Genomic DNA, 18,563 nt, shown 5'->3' with positions numbered 1-18,563 from the left:
CTTTTCTTGCTGCTGTAGGAAACAGCTGCTGCTAAAATGGCTGGGAACAAAACAGCCTAGCTTCCGCCAAAGCAAAGAGAATGCAAATAAGGATAGTATGATCACTACAGGTTTGCATGTCAAGACAATTATCTAGCCACGCATCTCTCAACACATAAGCAGCCCTACTACTGGTTTTAAATGCTTCTGGGCTTTGATCCAGGCAGTGTGGTGTTAATAGTTGGGGAGTATCCAGGTCACTCAAGCTTTCAAAAGTAAACTTGTGTACCTCTTTGTGTTTTGGGCATATTTACTAAATGGTTTAATCTCTCCTCCCCACCCCCTCACCCCAAGCAGAGAGATGCTGAGCCATTGACAGATGTCCCGTCTAGGTAAGGATGTGTGCATGCATTTCATATAACCCCTCTCCATTCTGATGTTGGATTATGCACTCAAATGGGTCCTTGTTCTTTTTAGCAGTGAACAAACTGCACCCCAGAAGACTTCTTCCTTCACTTCAGAATGCACTAACGGATCCCATGGTAAGCTATAAGCAAAACTGTGATGTATGGTGCAGGGTGGCAGTTATCATTCCACAGTATTGCCAACTATGTGAATTCTTTCCATGGGTGGTTGAGTATTTGCACATCTGACCCCCTCCAACTCAACATGCAAAAATGAGGGAGCAAATATTATGGAAGGAATGGGGAACCTGTGGCCCTCCAAATTTTACTGGACTCCATCTCACATCTCTGCTCATTAGCTACAGGGCCAAGTTCAAGCTTCTAGTTTTTGTGTACAAAGCCCTATACAGCTTGGGACCAGGATACCTGAAAGATAATGAAAAAAATGGAAATGGACTGCCTTCAAGTCAATCCCAATTTATGGCTACCCTATAAATAGAGTTTTCATGGTAGGCAGTATTCAGAGGGGGGTTACTATTGCCTCCTTCTTAGGCTAGTCCTCCCCAGCTGGCTAGGGCCTGCTCAGCTTGCTACAATTGCACAAGCCGGCCCCTTCCTTGTCCGCAACTGCCAGCTGGGGGGCAACTGGGCTCCTTGGGACTATGCAGCTTGCCCGCGGCTACACACGTGGCAGGGCACATAACCCTGAGACACTCATGGTGGGGGTGATATTTAGCTGGCCCTTTACTCCCAGGAGACACACAGACTCTGGACTCCCAGCCAGGCTCTCCTCCCCACTGTGCTATACCAACTGAAAGATATCACCCCTTATATACCTAGTTGATCACTGTGCTCTGCCCGTGAGGGCTTCCTGCAGATACCATCTTATCAGGAAGTCCATTCCACACAACATAGGAACTGGACCTTTCATGTTGTGGCACCTACCCTTTGGAATTCCCTCCCCTTAAATATTAGACAGGCTCCATCTCTGTTATCTTTTCAGCCCCTACTGAAGATCTTCCTCTTTCAACAAGCCTTTTAAGTAGAGACCTTATCCCAGTCTGCGTCTGTGTTGGAATTGTTTTGTAAGATGTTTTTAAAGATGTTTTAAAGTCTGTTTTTAAGATATTTTACAGTGTTTTTAGTGTTTTGTTTGCTGCCCTGCGCTCCTTTTGGGGGGGAAGGGGGGGATATAAATTTAATTAATAATAATAATATCTGAGCATTGGCCGTGCTGGCTGGGGCTGATGGGAGTTGGAGTCTCAATAACATCAGGAGGGCCACAGGATCCTCATCCCTGTTTTTATGGCCTGGGGAGCTCAGTTGGCAGAACGTAGAAACACTTGTGCATTTCAGTGCACCTCTACCTCCATTTTCTGAATGTGGGGGCACATGACGCCAGGCAAGCTCTGCCCCCTTTTACTTAAGAACCTCAGGAGTTGAAACTCCAGTGCATTTTACCTTGAAGTCAGCTGCATACAAGCTTCAAAACTGATTAGCCATCAACCCCGTTGTCACTCCAGGTGTGTCCAATGAAAACCTTTGTTGTAGGCTCAGGCAGACACAGTGATTGGCCCAATGCTTTGCTGTAGGCGGTCCTAATCAGCAGTGGGGAAGCTGTGGGCAAATAAGTTTGAAACCACAGCCAGACAAAACTGTCTGGCTCCTTTGAAGCAACTAGTGTGTCTGCAGCCACCCTTCAACCCCCTTCAATAGTCACACATCAATCCATGGCCACTGAGCATCACTGCCCTGTGTTTTGCATTACCTCTACAGACTTCAGACTTTCCCCAAGCCTACCGATACCGTAATGGATGAGTAGTTCCATTGTGACTACCTAAGCCAGCAGCTCTTACAGCCTGAGCTTCAGAAGTGGAGGGAACTGATTCCAAGGTCTCCAGAGCTGCATTCTCTTAACAGAAGGCTGTGTTTTCATCTGCTGTAAAACCGATGCACACCTTTCAAATTTCTGAAAGACCTGAGGTGTTAGTTCTTCCATTCTCTCTCTCTTCCCCTTCTCTCTCCCTGTTACAGGCATGGACTCTACACTACTGCATAACGTAGAGGGGAAAGCCTCTCAGACTGCTCTGGTGCTGGAGGAAGAAACTGCTGGAAAGGAGGAAGTTAAAGAAGAAACTCTAAATGACATGACTGGTATAGTACTTGCTGTTTTGTTCAGATTATTGGGCTCCATCCCTCCTTCACCAGCCTGCTTGCATGTCTGCATGGAATTATTTGTTGCCTATGGCTAGATCTAAGGCTGTCCTAATGCTAAAATGCTTTGTATTTTATGACGTTAGTCAAGCTTCCTTTTAAGTTGTTGTTGTTGTAGTATGCCTTCAACTCAATTACAACTTATGGAAACTCTATGAATCTCATTTATTTATTTACATGCACGCACACACATATTCATGGGGTTTTCGTGGTAAGAGGTATTCAGAGGCGGTTTCATTGCCTTCCTCTAAGCCAACGGCACCCGATATTCCCAGGCGGTCTCCCATCCAAGTACTATCCAGGCCTGACCCTGCTTAGGTTCCAAGATCAGATGAGATCAGGTGTGTTCAGGGTAGTATGGCCATAGGCTCCTTTTAATTTAAGGACCCTTAAATGCCCCTGTTCACATCTGCAAATCCCCGCCCTTTCCACTTCTGCAGGGAATCGCTTGTGTATAGACATAGGATTTGTTCCATTTGACATTTTTAGTTAAGGTGCGTGGGTTTTTTTGGATAAATTAAACTTGCCCCATGCCAGTACAAAGGTGGTGACCGTGTGGCACAGTTTGCCGATTTAAAAAAAATAAAAATAAGCACACACTGCTTCTTTAAGCTCCCTGTTGAATGAGATGATCTGTTCTGATTGCATGCATGTTAGATTTAAAAAAAAAAAAATTGTGTGTTTGCTCAGGAGACTCTTCTTCATCTGAGGATCTGTCCAGCACTGCTGTATGTAGAGTGAGGCAGAGGGACAAGTGAGTTGCCGGTTCTGTGGATGTCACTTTTACCAGGCTTGCAACTGTTTTGCGGGTTTTTTGCTACAATGATCTTCTCTGTCAAGTATTTGCTTTGTCTGGAATGTTAGCTAGCAAAGACTCGTAAAGGAGCACAGAGCGTCTTCGCAGTCCCAGTGCACATTCTCTATCAACACCGGGAAAAGATTGTCGCATTCCTCCTGGCCTGGGAATTCTCTGACATGCTGAAGCCACTCTCTTCAGCTTCCTTATTCAGTCAAGGTGCCACCCTGCCAGCCATAAACAATCAGAGTCCAGAGCTCTTCTGTGTCCTTTCAGTTAGCATTGACTAACACCCGCCCAGAGTGAAGGAGCTCCTTTTATCAAAACTGATAGTCCAAAGGTAACCTTTGTTGTTGGGCTGAAGTTCTCACCATCCCTGACCATTAGCCATGCTGGATGGGAGTGATGGGTTGGGAGGCCAACATCATCAGTAGAACACCACGTTGGCTATCAGATGGGGAGGCATAATTATCCATCCTTTTGGGGCACCTGGAAATCTTCCTTTCAGGTTTTGGTTTTGGTTTTCATCTTTCAAAGACTATGGCTAGTCTCAGAGCCTGGAACTTGGTGTGATTTCAAAAGAGCAGACTTGCTGGTATAAGGTCAGCCTGGCTTACTCTTAGAAGTTCCAGCCTTGGGGGTCTCTCTCCCCCCTCTGTGTGTGTGTGTGTGTGTGTGTGTCTGCGTGCACATACACACACACACACTCCTCATGACCTTTGCCCTGTAAATTTTTGCCATGGTGTGTCTGCTGTTCCTGCCCCACACTGATGCTAGGGACCCCTCACTATTTCTTCCTTTGACCTGCTTTCAGACAAATCATTAGGAAAGATCAGCATACATTTATTTATTTATTACATTTCTACCCCACCTTTCTTTTTCATGACTGAAACCCAAGGTGGCTTACATATGGTTCCCAGGCTGTCTCCCATCCAGACACTGACCAGACCTGACCCTGCTTAGCTTCAGCAGGGAGCTGGCCACATGTGCCTTCAGACCATGGCCTGAGACATAGCAATATCTTACTCATCTTCATTTCACCTGATTACCCATCTCTCTGCCTCCTTCTGCCTCTCTAGCTTTCTGTTTCTGCCACTTCACTTTACCCTAGTGCTCATTGTGTAGCCTCCAGTGGTTCTGTGCTGCCTCATTGTGCTCTGTCTACCACCTTCCCCTCTGAGATGAACCTTTATTTACCTTGCAATTTTACTTTTAATTTTACTTTATCAATAAAGCCTCTGTTTTCTAGAAAAGCTCTGGCCTCAGTCCCTTGAGGGTAACTTACAAGGGCGCTCTACTACCCAGACTAAATCTGCACATGTTTCCCTTCTGGGTATTTTGGTAAACGTGCTAGGTTCTGGACCATCTCTGCTTCACTGACAGCAGCCTCTTCTACAGCTGTATGCAGTCAGGGCCACAGGGAGAAGAAATTCCCTTTTTATGATAGTAAACTGCCCTTCCACCACAAATCATTCATATTTCAGAAGGTTATACAGAGAACAAAGAAAAGTACGTTTTAGATTTGTGTAGGAAGGATGGTGGTGAACCTGTGGCCAGATCAGCTGCCTCTTGAATGCCTCCAGTGCTGGTGAGCCCACCACCTCCCTAGGTCATTGGTTTTGTGGTACAACAACGTAGGAAGTTTTTCCTGATGTTCAGCTGAAATCTGGCTTCCTGTTACTTGAGCCCGTTATTCCATGTCCTGCACTCTGGGATGATCAGGAAGAGATCCTGGCCTTCCTCTCTGTGAGACAACCTTTCAAGTACATGAAGAGTGCTATCATATATCCCCTCAGTCTTCTCTTCTCACGGCTAAGTATGTCCAGTTCTTTCAATCTTTCCTCATAGGGTTTCTGGCCAAGCCACTTCTGATGGCCTGCACCAACCCAATTTTACCAATGCTGGTGAAATGGGTGGTGGCAAAACTGGCACTCAGTGAGGCCCCTGTGTTCCCTTGAAGCACTCCTTCCGGTTTCTGTAACAGAGGCACCTTATTTAGTACTGATTTCACTAAAAGGAGTGCAAGGCAGCCACACTTGGACTGGAAGGAGAGTTTATTTTTCTCCCTGAGCAGTTCTGAGAAAAAACTTCAAAAGCCTCCCCTTAAAATCCCATCACCCTTCCCCGCTAGAGCGCTGTATTTATAGAGACACATGCCTAGAGGAAGCGAGGGGGTAATATCTTCTCTGTGGTGGTCTGCTAATGTAATCATTTGTCTCTTCTGGTTTCAGCATATCTCCCAGTGAGAAGGAAGTGGAGGTAAGCCTTTGGAGTGTTTGCTGTTCTTCTCCCCTACACCCAAGGCCAGCCATCCCTAACCTGGTGCTCTCCAGATGGTTTAGGCTACATCATCATCCCTGCTCATTGGCCTTGCTTGCTGGGGCTGATGGGAGATGGAGTCCGACAGGTTCCACATCCCTGGTTTAAAGCTGTTATATAACTATGTGTGGATATCTGTTGTCTGGCTTGAATCGCAAGATGATTGTTTTTGTCATCCAGCTATGTGGTAATCATTGGATCTTTTCATTATTTATGTATTTATTATTAGATGCATATCCTGCCCTTCCTCACAGTAGGAGCCCAGGACGGTTATATTGGTTTTTACTGGTTATATTGATGTTGGCATAAAATGGGTGTCCCATACCACTGGTTTACATAACAAGCTCTTCCAATCAGATGGGATTGTCTCCAATCTTATTTCATTTATGTATTTTTAAAAGTATTTCTATGCTGCCATATCATACAATATTAGGGTGGTTTACAATATTAAATTTTAATAATAAAGCACAATTTTAAAAATACAGATAGGATAGACCCACTGAAGTTAATAGACATAATTAACTTAGGTTCATTCATTTCAAGGGGTCTAGGACTTGGCTGAATACAACCCATAATCTGGCTAATTAAAATAAAAAGCTGCAAAAGCCTGTCACGATAGAAAGGTATTCAGGAAACTCCTGTGAGTCAAAAGCAAGGATGCCTGCCAAATCTCTGCTGCAAGAGTGTTCCATAACTTGAGACCAGTGATGCTAAATGCCCATTTGGACTTCTGTAATATGGGGGGAGGGAACTAACGGCGCTCCTCAGAATGATCTCTGTAATCAGGCTGGGATGCAAGGGCTCAGGCGGCCTTTAATCTTGTGAATATCAATATCTACTGATGGGTGTGTGCTTCAGTATTCATTTTCAATGTAGGTACCTCTTTTTAAGAGAAGCCATGATCTGCTTGCTTTCCATTTGCAGAGAGTAGTATCCTCTTGGGGATACCCAAGCCATTAATGGCTTTTGATCAAGACACATGGGTTAATCTCATAGCCTGCACTGGAGTTGTGTTTATCTCTTCCCTTCGCCAGGCAGAATTTCTTCGGCTGTCTCTGGGGTTCAAATGTGATTTCTTTACTTTGGAGAAGAGAGTGAGGCTGGAAGAAAGGTCCCGGGATCTAGCAGAAGGAAACCTGAGGAAGGAGGTTGCCAGTGCCTTGAAACTACTTGATGTAAGGAGGGGGAGGATGGATCGTGCGTAATACTTGCTCACTGTTTTCCTCAGTTTGACTTTGAATGGGGGGAAGACAGACATAAACATTTTTAGAGTGGGGTGAGTCAGTTAAAAGTATCCACCTCATGCAATAATTGCAACTTTGTCATTTCCCAGGACAAGCTAAAGAAATCAGTTCTGCAATTTGAACGATAGAAAAGCCAGACAAGGCTGCTGATTGTTTAGTCCCAGTAATGCCATCAGTACCCCCCCCTCTCTTGCTCAAAGGCATTTTTGCACGTTTGTGTGGGGTGAAATAACATACAAAGGAATGTACTTAGGTCACATCCACATTATACATTTAAAGCATTCTTAAACCACTTTTAACAGTAATGGAAAATCCTGGCAACTTGTTAAGGATATTGGGAATTGTAGCTTTGTGAGGTCAGCAGCCATAAGAACGTAAGAAGAGCCCTGCTGGATCAGGCCAGTGGCCCATCTAGCCCAGCATCCTGTTCTCACAGAAGCCAACCAGATGCTCATGGGAAGCCCACAAGCAGGACCTGAGTGCAACAGCATTCCCTTCTCCTGTAGTTTCCAGCAATTGGTATTCAAAGTTTTTACTGCCTTCGACAGTGGAGGTAGTAGCCACTGATAGCCTTATCCTCCCTGAAACCTTAACAAACTATAGTTCCCAGGATTCTTTAGGGGAAGCCATAAGTGGTAGGTGCACTGCAAAGCCAAGTTTACAGCTGCCTGCCATCTTCAAGACCCAAAGGTATTCTGGGATGGTGCTTTGCTTCACAGTATGCCTGCCACCCTAGTAAAAGTATGAAAAAGAAAAAGGGACTCCTGGCTGCCACTGCTGGGTACATTTACTGGAGGGACCAGAGCTTGGAAAAACTACACCTCCCATCAACCCCAGCCAGCATGGCCACTGGATTGGGCTGATGGGAGCTGTAGTTCAAAAAAGTAACTTTTCCAAGCTCTGGGAGGGACACCAAGACAACACAGGGGCCCCCCAGAGTACACCTTGCCCAAGGCCCAATCAAACCTGGTGCTGTCCCTAGAACTGGTGGTTGATTTGCAGCTATGTGTCCTAGACCATAAAATCTGTGCCTATTAGAGAGTCACCTTAGAAATGAAAAACAAGCCACTCTGGGAGCTCATGTGCGCTGAATGTACAGGGTATATATTTAATGAACAAATTAAATAAAACGGTGTTGGTCAGACATCTAGGCTTGCTACTGGAAACAGCAACCTTGAAATGAGTTTCCACAACTCATGTTATAGGGAGATTGGCATGGGTCTGCCATTCTACCACCACATGTTTATGTCCCTTTGCGTCCCATCCTACTATTTCATCTTAATTTTAATTGACTTCAGCTTTTACCACCTTTTTTTATTTTGGAATGCGATTCTTATTCAGTCTCTGGCCTCCCTGAGTGAAGATAACCAGGCACAGGAGATCGTTAAGAAGTTGCAGAAGAGCTTGGAGCTTCTGAACCAGTACGCCATCAGGGTTGCCAGCAAGGCAGAAATGCTGGGAGCTATTCATCAAGTAAGTTGTCTGTTCCAAGAATATGTTAAAGTTGCTTTCTTTGTAAAGCCCCGAAGGGGTACCTTTGGTTCTCCAGGCAATATTGGGCTCCCACTCCTATCATCCCTTTCCACTGGCCCTAGTGACTTGGGGCTGATGGGAGCTGGAGTCCAGGAACATCCAGGCTGCAGGTTCCCCAACTGTGGTTTAAAAGATATTCACTGAAAATTGTTGCTTAAAGTTGGGCTGTTCCTTATCTTTGGCTGATGGTGTGATCTTGCCCTATCTAAGGACTTTTGAACTCCTGAGGAGGAAGGGTCAGTCATGGAATGCTGCAGGTCAGTGAAGTTGTTACAGAAGAAGTGGAAGGTCCATTTGGAGGTCTTTATCTTGGACAGCTCTGTGTTGTAAATGAGGCTGGAGGGCCTGGATGCAAGGGCAGCTGAGGACCAGTAAGCCGAATGGGAATGGGGGCAAGGAAGAAGGAAAGAAACTAGATGGGGTACCCTAGCAGAGGGTTTAGTGCCAGGAAAGCTTCTATTTTTCTCATAAGAAGGAAAAGCTTCAAATTGATCCAGGACAACCTAGCTGAATGCCTGAAAATTTCTCACAAAAGCCACAAATGGATTTTGGAGCACAACCTCAGCTATATTGAAACTTATCTGCAACGTTCACTTGGGTCATGCTGTGTCATGCAACTTGTGTGGATGAGAGTAAAGATCCCATCCTCTGCAACTTTAAAGTCCATTTGCTGTGGCTAATGTTGCCATCCGCTTGCGTCCTCTCCATTTGCTGGTGTGTTTTGGTGCAAGTGATGGTTACAAACTGCCCCATTACATGGTACCCTTCTCTGATTATTAAAATTGCTGTCTATGTTGGGGATGGGGAGCTGATGGCCCTCCAGTGGTCTATCCCTGGTCTGTATTTCACTTTCTGGAAAAAGTGTGTTGGTCATGTCATCTTAAACTTTTAGCATGAACATGCGTACAATGACATTTTTAGAGATGTGACCCTTCCTCGAGGTCTCTAGTAGTTTAGTTGGGAGGACAGAATGCATTTGACTATTTTTAAGGGATTTATACCCGGCTTGCCACTATGTCTCAAAGCAGCTGACAGTAAAAATGAAACTTTTAAAAGGTAAATTAAGACGTCACAAATAGAAGCACTAGAACATCATTCATAGTGCAAAGGCCTCCCGGAATAAAACCATTTCCACACGCGTGTAAGTAGATGGAAAATGCTATGCACCCCACTCGTATGAAGCTGTAATATATGGAGTCAGCGCACAGATTCACCTAGGATCTTGTTCCTTTCTGGCTACCAATGGCTCTCCAACAGGACCGGTGCCAGGTTTGAGGGCATCCTCAGCAAGGTCACCTAGGGTGGTCTCTTGGTTCACTTAGTGAACCCCTTCCCCAGTAAGCTTTCCAGGTGGCAGCAGACAAGGGAGGGGAGCCACCTCAGCTGCTAAGATAGCTGTAGCTGTTTCTGGACCAGGGATAGCTTGACCTCTGTTGTCCATGCACTGGTAACCTCCAGGCTGGATTACTGTCATGAGCTCTATGTGGAGCTCCCCTTGAGGTTGGTCACGAAGCTGCAGCTGGTGCAAAATGTGGTAGTGCAACTGCTCACTGGGACAGGATATCACCAACATGTTCTACATCACTGAAAGAGTTGTCCTGGGTTCCCATTAGTTACAAAGATAAGTTCAAGGTGCTGGTTTTGGTGAATAAAGCCCTATACAGGACCAGGATACCTGAAAGATTGTGTTACGTCTTATATACCCAGCTGGTCACTGCGGTGTGCAAGTGAGGGCCTCCTGCAGATTCCATCTCAACAGAAAGTCTGTTCCATGCAATATAGGAATCAGGCCTCTAGTGTTGTGGCACCTAACCTTCGGAATTCCCTCCCTTTAAATATTAGACAGGCGCCATCTCAATCTGTAACACATAAAACATTCCTAGATTACTAAAACATATAAAAAGCATCTTGAATTTGAGATATAGAGACATTGCTAAATTACTTGAAATGTGAAATTATCTCAAATTCAGGAAACTTTATCTTTCTACGGTTTTAGTAATCTAGCAATATTGTACATGTTACAGATTGCCCTTGGGAAAAGGGTTGTTTAGACCCGAAACGTGTTGGGCTTCAATAAACAGTTCCTGTTTGAAGGGAAAAGGTTTTTTGTTATCATTGTGACTGACCTTGACATTCCTGAGGAACGTGTTTCCACTTTTGGCTTTTCCTTTGTGCCAGTGGAAAGGATAGCAAACAGGCTTTGTGCAAATCCTTTAACTTTTCACCTTTTGTAGTTATAATGTACCCCAATACTTACACCAAGATCACTTGCTGGAGCTTCCCACAACTAATGCCAAAAGCATCTTCTGTCCAACCAGGTTGGGTGCTGAAATCGGGCCTGTTCGCTCATGCCTTAGGCAGCGGTCTTTCCTAGGTTTGCTGCCCGAGAGCCATTTTCAGGAATACCAATGTGAAGGTTCCTCTCCCTTTCCCCCCTCATCCCTTAGGGTGATCTCGGATCTTGCACAGTTTAGCCCAGCCTTTCCCAACCTGGTGCTCTCCAGAAGTTTTGGACCACCACTTCCATCAGCCCCAGCTGCTCTGTTTCATTGCTAGCGAGGAATGGTTGGCGAATTTGCCGGCTGGGTCTCTGCCCACCCCTGACTTTTCTTTCTTAGGAGAGCCGGCTCAGTAAAGCGGTAGAAGTGATGATCCGCCACGTGGAAAACTTGAAGCGTACATACGCGAGAGAGCACGCAGAGCTGGAGGAGCTGAAGCAGGCCCTTCTCCAGAATGAAAGGTCCTTCGGTTCTCTGGGTGACCGAGGTAACAGCTGACGAGATGCTGGCAGAGTCCCCGGGGCAGCCGCAACTGGCTTTCTGGCTTCCCTGCAATGTGGGATGGGTGTCGGGCATCTGATGGATGCTGAGCATCTTGGATGGACTTTATTGGGGAGGGTGACATGCATGCCTGTGCCAGTGGATGCTGATCCATTAGGGAGAATGGGGCACAGACCCTCTAACCGCGGCCTGCTCTTAACCAGCCTTCACCTGGGACAGCCTTTCCCAACTAGTGGGCCACCAGATGTTGTTGGACCACAACTCCCATCAGCCTCAGCCACCATTGCCAATGGTCAGGAAAGATGGGAATTGTGGTCCAACAACATCTGGTGGCCCACTAGTTGGGAAAGGCTGACCGGGGACATAGGTAGCTGCCTTATACAGAGTCACACCATCTAGATCAGCGTTGTTTACACAGACTGGCAGTGGCTCTCCAAGATTTCAGGCAGGAGTCTCGCCCAGTCCTTTGTGGAGATGCAGGGATTGAACCTGGGACCAAGCAGATGCTTGGTTATCGCTCTACCCCTGAGCTACAGCTCTGCCTGCCTGCCTTCTTGCTTACAACCAGTCCCAGGGGGTGGCCCTGCCTCCCAGCTGCCTCCTTCCTAGTCTCAGCGTTGTCCCTTGTAGCACTCAGCGCAGAGGAGGATGTGGACAAAGCTTGAATTCGTTGGCTCTTGCTCCACCTAGTGTTGGGCTCCCTGCCTTCCACCCTACCAGCCCCACTGGGCACCAGCCACCATTGTCCTGTGCATCTCTACTGTGCAGGTGTGCCGTGTGTCTTTGTGTTCAAGCACGGGAATGGCGGCTCCCTGTGTTGTTCCTGGCAATGGGGAATAATTGTAGGGAGTCGATCCCATGATGCAAATGGACGGTGTGGCAAATATTCCCAAATGTTTCCCAGAGTAACCACCTGGGAAAGGAGAACTTGGAATAGGACCATGGTGCTGGGGAAGGAGGTGTTAACTCATTCATGGGGAACCTTTCTCAGCCCACGGGCTGCATTCTCTCTTGAGCAACCTTCAGACAGCTAGAAAGAAAGATGCAAAAATAGTCAGATCATATGGATGCAACTCTTAACTTTTGTAGAACAAACTACATTCCGCCAGTACAAAAGTTAGAGGTTTTTATATAGTTGCGCACATGCACCTGCGCCTTCAGAGAAGCAAGGGGAATTATCACACTTGAAGGGCACATTCCAACCAGGCAAAAGCACTCGAGGAAGGTTTGGTGTGTGGGAGGGGGACCATCTTGGGGAGTCTCAGGGCCAAACAGAGAAGCCAAAAGGGCTGCATTTGGCCCCCGGGCCATGCGGTTCCCTATCCATAAGTTAACGCTTCCAGATATTTTCCTGATTGTTTTCTTCCATTCCCCTAAAGCTACAATTGGCCCCACAGAATAAACTATACAGTACCGTAGTGGCAGAGACAGGGTCAGAAGTTGACCTCATTGGGCTTCTGCCAAGGCCCACGCCCTGACAGGGGGCCCACTGCTGACTCCCAAAGCTCTCTAGCCCCACCTTCCTCACTGTTGCAGTCTGTTCACCTCCCCAATCCAAATGTGTGACCAGTGGGAAGAGTGAGGAAGAGGAGCCACCACCTTTGCTTGCCCTGCTGTCCCCTCCTAGGGCAGACACAACCAAAAGAAAAGGGCAAGTAAAAAGGCAGCAGTAACACTGGCAAGGAGGTGAGTTTACCTGGAACATCTTGCTCTGTTCCCCCAAACTGGCAATGCATTGTTAGTACTTCCTAAATATCTTGGCATCTCTTCTAGTTGTGCCCTTAGCAGAGGTCTGCCAACAGGCAAGATGCCTGGCATCTGAGGCTGTTGATCCCTTTGCTTTGTTGGTCCCATAGACTCACATTTTCCCCCAACTTCTATTGCTCTTACAGATGAATCTTCAATTAAAAAGCTCCCTGGTTCTCTTAAGGTACAATACTGCTGCAGTACTAAGCTTCTAGTCTATGTACTTTGGCCCCTGACGATGTGCTATTTCTTGCATTATGCATTGCTGTGATCTTGAACTTGGAGTTTCTGTTGACCGCTCTTCCCCTTCTTCTTCCTCCTGTTCCCTCTTCCACACACACACACCTCAGCAATGCTGCAAACAATCCAGTCTCAAGCTCTACTAATGTGATTGAAAAGTGACATGGCTTCCTTAAAGAATGCTTTCAAGTCAAATTTGTGTGTCTGGTGTCTGTTGTTCAATTGCCCTATGCAAACACCTAAATTGGCATCTTTTGCAGAACTTGGCATCTTCTCAATCTCTGTGTGTGTGCTCACGCTTTGCTTTTTTACTAGCTCTTAAGGCGTTGAAGATATATTTTGAACGTATGAGCAGGTTAAATCTGAGAATCAAAGAGGTGATCAAGGGTGGGGGAGGATCTGCATATGACTTCATTTTTCTAGTCTGTGGTGGTTCAAGAGAAACTCAAAAGTTGTGCGAAGAGTGACTGTAACACTGAAAATAAAATTCTTGAATCTCATGGAGGCAGAGGAAGGGTGCCCTCAGCACTGGAAACTTTGAGTCCTTTGAAATAATGGGACTTTCAAGTAGGGATGTGGGAGAAATTTGTTTGGCTCACGTTTTAATGTGAACTTGCAAAAATTGCACTTCCCAAATCAATATATGAACTGAAACACAGCTTTCCTTTGAAAGTCACACTTTTCCAAATTTTGTGATGCAGTCCTCCAACCAAAGAATGTGTACAAAAATGTGTATATTAGGGAAAATTACACAAAGAATGCATTCTGTTAGGGCGAAATTGCTTGCAAAAGTGCATATACTAGGCAAAATTGCATACAAATATGTGTATATTAGAAATGCACATGAAAATGCATGTGCATTTTCATGCAAATGAAAATATTTTAAAGAATTGTACATGTATGCCAAATGTATATATTTTTTTTGGAAAAGATCTTTTGAAAGCTTTTAAAAAAAATTTTTTTAAAGATGTTTGGTTTTAGTGTATTTTAAAGTCTGTTTTTATGATGTTTTAAGGTGTTTGTAAGGCTTTTGTTTGCCGCCCTGGTGGGCTCCTTCTGGGAGGAAGAGCGGGATATAAATCCAATAATAAATATATAAATAAATAAATAACCAAGGCTGGAAAAATGAGAGAAACTAAAGCTGACAAATCCCACTTTCAAGTAAAACTAGTTGGGATACTAAGCAGAAATACTCAAACTGGTGCTAAGTAGAAGATGATAGTCCACCAGTACCGCTGCTGTGTTTTCCTTGCTTTTTGCCTTGCTCAGTAATTTCCCTTTGTTCCGCTACTCCTTATGCCACCCAATTTCTAGTTTAAAGACCTCGCAAGGGGACGACACCCTTAAAATTCTGAGTGAAATTATGGGAACTTGAAAAACATCCAATTACAGATCTCAAAAGAATTGGGCTTTGAATTTTTCTTATGTGTAACTGCCTCTAATCAACTTGTGGTTTGTTTGTGTTTCTGAATGTTAGAAGGAATCCTTCTGGTACATAATGCAAACACAGTCCTTGAAAGTAACCCTAACTTACCAAAAGACCTTTTGAATTTACAATTGGGCAAGATTTTGGAGTCCTTGTTGAGCAGCCTTTTTAAGGAACTGGGTGGAAGTGATGCTTTTTTCCCCAGCTGGCAATAGTTTGCATAGACGTGCTCCTCCTTTTGAATTTGTGTTCACATGACCAGTTACTCCTTGTCAGTTGGGGGGCTTTTAACTTGACTTTAATTCTTCTTGCATTCACACAGTAAGCCACAAAGTAGCCGCCCATCTCCTGCTAGAAATTGCAAACCTGCATATCCCTCTGTGGCTAGTAGTATTTTATCTTTATCATGCTCCATCCCACATCTTTGGCTGCTATGGGGCAGAGGCAGGGAATATGGAATGTGGTGATATCATGGTGACATGGGTAAGCAATACTAGTTGTAGAGAAGGGAGCTAACAGATTATTAACATCTAGGATGGGGAAGAAATTTGGTTTGCATCTTGGGATGGGGAGACATTCCATAGGTTTGCATTTTAATGTGAACCTAATTTGCACTTCTTCAAACAATACGTGAACTGAAACATAGCTATCCATTGAAATTCTTCGAATTTTGCAATGCAGTTCTCCAACCAAATGTGTACAGAAATGCACTACATTAGGGAAATTGCTTGCAAAACCGTGTATATTAGGAGAAATGTATATTTGGAGAAAATTGCACTAAAATGTTGGCAAACTTTTGCAAGGACTTTTTTAAAAAAATTGCAAATTGCTGTGGAAATTTGGAGAGCTGAACTTAAAATTGGAAAGAGAAACTAAAACCAAGAGCTTCATCTTCCCCTGTTAGCATTATATCTCATTTGCACCCAAGTGGATTTCCACTTACATGAATTGCTCAATGACCAATACACTTTATGAGACCAAGTATTCCTGTACATCTGAAGAATTGCATAAGGGGCCCTTTGGAATAATTGCTAACTTGTTTTGGAAGCTGTGCTTTGTTCATGTGAGCACCATTTTTGCATAGAAACCTGCAGGGCTCATAAGCTCTCAAATGCATAACCCATCAAGTAGTATCTCTTATTTTATGTAGCCTTCATCCCTCCGCCGAGTTAGCATTGCCACCTTGCCTAGGAATACTGGAAATGCTGTCACTGTTTTGCCGCTGGTATGTAGGCATTTCCCAGTACTGATAGTTTATTACTGGAAACATGTTGGGTAAATGCATCCTAAACCTCTTCTCACCCTCTTTTCTCCAAAGGCTCAGTTAAATGAAACTGATGGAAGTGACAAGAATGACAAATTCAACAGACGCTCTAGTTGGTAAGGATAGGTATTTGTATGGTTGTGTGCATGGGAGAGATGGAGAGCGAGTGAATGTGTTTCTTTGTGTGCACTAGTACCATTTTTTTTTTAAAAAAAAAACCTGTTTGGAATCCAAATACTTCAGGGCTTTAAAAATGCCAGCAGTTCCCAGAATAGACAGTAGCTGTGTTTTGAAACACCTGGAACGTTGTCCACCTACTGGGATGTCTTTTTATCAGTTTGTATCAGCCCTTTGAGCAGGTTCTCGTACAATACTGTGGAGCTTGCAGCGTCTAGAAGAAGCACCTTTCTGTGTTATCAAGAAGATAAGCAACAATGTTGCAGACAGCAGCAAAGGGTTCCTGTGCCACTACAGGTTTGTCTCAATTGGACCAATGTGGCTGTATCCCTATCTAGACGTTTAAAATAACACAGGTCACAAATTGTGTTGGGAGTATAGGGGATGCCTTGGGCGCCCCCAGCCGCAATGCCCTTGTGGGTGACTAAATCATCCACTCCACCCTGGATCGTCCACACTTAGAATCCTCTCCATGGTTAGGGACCCTGACTGTCCAGGGTTCCTGATCTCAGGGAGGGGATTCTAAGTACTTAGAATCTCCTTCCAGGCCTTCAAGGTTAGGGTGGCACGTTCAAGACATTAGCGATGGAGACGTCCTGCATGCCATCGGTGCTCTCACACATTCTTTTGAATGCCTGAATACGGCTTGGGTTATTGCCAAACATGGCAGTTGTGAGGGGTCACTGTGCTTGTTTTGCATTTATCTAAACTTCCACATTATTACAGACTATGCTCACTGTATTTCATTATTTTAGACCCCACTGTTTTACTACCTTTCCCCCTATTCCTCTGCAACCCATGCATATATAGGGATAACACTTCATTCACCCCATCGGACTGGACTCTAGTCCACAAAAGCTTGTGCTATAATGAATTTGTCAGTCTTTAAGGTGCTACAAAACTGTTGCTTTTTAGTGTTGATCTGTGGTAGTTTTTGCTTCCTTCAACTGTCTTTAGATGAAGGTTGCTGATTAAATCCCTTCCCCTTTCAAGCCTGTAAATTAGGTAGTTTTCTAAGTTACAGCTATTAAAAGCAAGCCAGTGTGCCAGATAGTTGTGTGTGCACACACTATACCAGCCTTTCCCAACCTGGTGCCTTCCAGTTATTTTGGAGATTGCAACAGGCTGTGGAAGTCTGCTCTATAGATTGCTGTTGATGAGATGAACAGGCAGGTAGCCCAAGGTTCAGTTTGTCACAGGGCTCAGCTGCAATATCTGGCAGGGTTCAGCCTTGGACTGTATGAAATAATAGATAGATGAAAGTTCTACCAAGTGGATCTAGAGTGCCTTTTTTGCCATTAAAAAAATAATTTCATCACAGATTGGATGAATGGCTTTCGAGATCAGACTAATATTTCCAGACTTGAGGATGGGAATCTTTTTCCCCCTGAAATGTAAGCACCATGGTTGGTCACCACAGCCGACTCTTAATGCAGCCCCTGAATTGGTGACGCACTTTGTGACTTCTCCTGAAACAGTCCACGTGATGCCTACAACTGCATAGACCCCAAAGAAGCTCCATCGCCACAGATGTCTTGGAAATGCCTTAGGCCAAGTGGACAAGTCACTTGGTGCCTGCTTTTGTGGAAGCTTTGCAAAACTTTGTAGCCTCCTTCACAGTCAGGTGCAAACTCATACACAATTTACACTCTTGGCAAATAACAGCCTTGTAAGTATTCTAGACAAGTTTGTCCCGTTTTCTATCCTGTAGGTTAGGGACCAATTTAAAAATGTTGCAGTGTGGAGTGGCCCAGTTAGCCAGCCATGCCCTCCTGCAGAATATTCCATTCCATTTCCTCTCCCACCAAGTGTTTTGTTTCCTGCCTCCAACGGTTGGCATTCTGTGGCCCTTAGTGCATTCGGGCCACATAGAGCAGATTTTGGAGGTCCCCTTCATAGGGTTGCTTTCACCAGAATTTTTTTGTACTTGTGCAAACATCAGGGAGCCTCCCAATGCCTCCCTCTTATGTCTGGTTGACGATGTTTTGACTAAATAAGCATTGGCACTGAACGTCAGAAATACAGGGAATGATTTAAATAGTTTCTTTCCCCTAACTTCCTTATGGTTGCTATAATAGGTCCTAATCTTCTCCATCCATTGAAGCTTTTTCTACAGCACATACATCTCTTCCTGTTACTGATTCAGTGCCTTCAGCATGTCCTTGGCTCAGGTTCCTGTTGCTTGTCTAATTTCCCAATGACTAATTCCTACCCCAGTTTTAATATCCAGACTTAAATGTTTCCTTTCTTCCTGCCCAGGACCCTCATGAAGTCATGGAAGGGAAGAAGGGGGCATTCTTGCTTACAATAGCTTTGTTACATTTCTTTAAACCTTTCATTCTGAAAAGAGCTCAGAATGGCATAATAGGTTCTCCCAGTGGAGACTGGTGGCTCTGATGTCAGTGGGGCAGTGGATCAGCTCCGGATTTTAATCCAAACTT

At 44.9% G+C, this 18,563-nt stretch overlaps 1 protein-coding gene and 1 non-coding gene across 14 annotated transcripts in view; one reads left to right on the top strand and one right to left on the bottom strand.

Moving 5' to 3' along the window:
• Nucleotides 1–18,563, top strand: part of IRAG2 (inositol 1,4,5-triphosphate receptor associated 2) — a 96,379-nt gene that overhangs the window by 70,592 nt on the left and 7,224 nt on the right. For 7 of the 13 annotated variants that reach the window (XM_061638352.1, XM_061638351.1, XM_061638349.1 and 4 more), the window contains 11 exons: nucleotides 334–371; nucleotides 457–521; nucleotides 2,418–2,537; nucleotides 3,288–3,351; nucleotides 5,625–5,652; nucleotides 6,747–6,887; nucleotides 8,298–8,429; nucleotides 11,108–11,255; nucleotides 13,162–13,199; nucleotides 15,832–15,906; nucleotides 16,000–16,061. In XM_061638352.1, coding sequence (XP_061494336.1) covers nucleotides 334–371; nucleotides 457–521; nucleotides 2,418–2,537; nucleotides 3,288–3,351; nucleotides 5,625–5,652; nucleotides 6,747–6,887; nucleotides 8,298–8,429; nucleotides 11,108–11,255; nucleotides 13,162–13,199; nucleotides 15,832–15,906; nucleotides 16,000–16,061 — 911 coding nt within the window. The remainder of the gene's footprint in view (nucleotides 1–333; nucleotides 372–456; nucleotides 522–2,417; nucleotides 2,538–3,287; nucleotides 3,352–5,624; nucleotides 5,653–6,746; nucleotides 6,888–8,297; nucleotides 8,430–11,107; nucleotides 11,256–13,161; nucleotides 13,200–15,831; nucleotides 15,907–15,999; nucleotides 16,062–18,563) is intronic. The other 6 variants (XM_061638356.1, XM_061638355.1, XM_061638354.1 and 3 more) reach the window with 6 other exon arrangements.
• Nucleotides 2,848–2,966, bottom strand: LOC133363508 (5S ribosomal RNA). Its single transcript, XR_009757683.1, has one exon. It is a non-coding gene; the product is annotated as a 5S ribosomal RNA (ribosomal RNA).

The sequence above is a fragment of the Rhineura floridana genome, chromosome 8 (genome assembly GCF_030035675.1).
Source record: "Rhineura floridana isolate rRhiFlo1 chromosome 8, rRhiFlo1.hap2, whole genome shotgun sequence".
Taxonomy (NCBI): domain Eukaryota; kingdom Metazoa; phylum Chordata; class Lepidosauria; order Squamata; family Rhineuridae; genus Rhineura; species Rhineura floridana.
The sequence above is the reverse complement of the archived record's forward strand: the minus strand, read 5'-3'. Positions and strand labels throughout refer to the sequence as shown.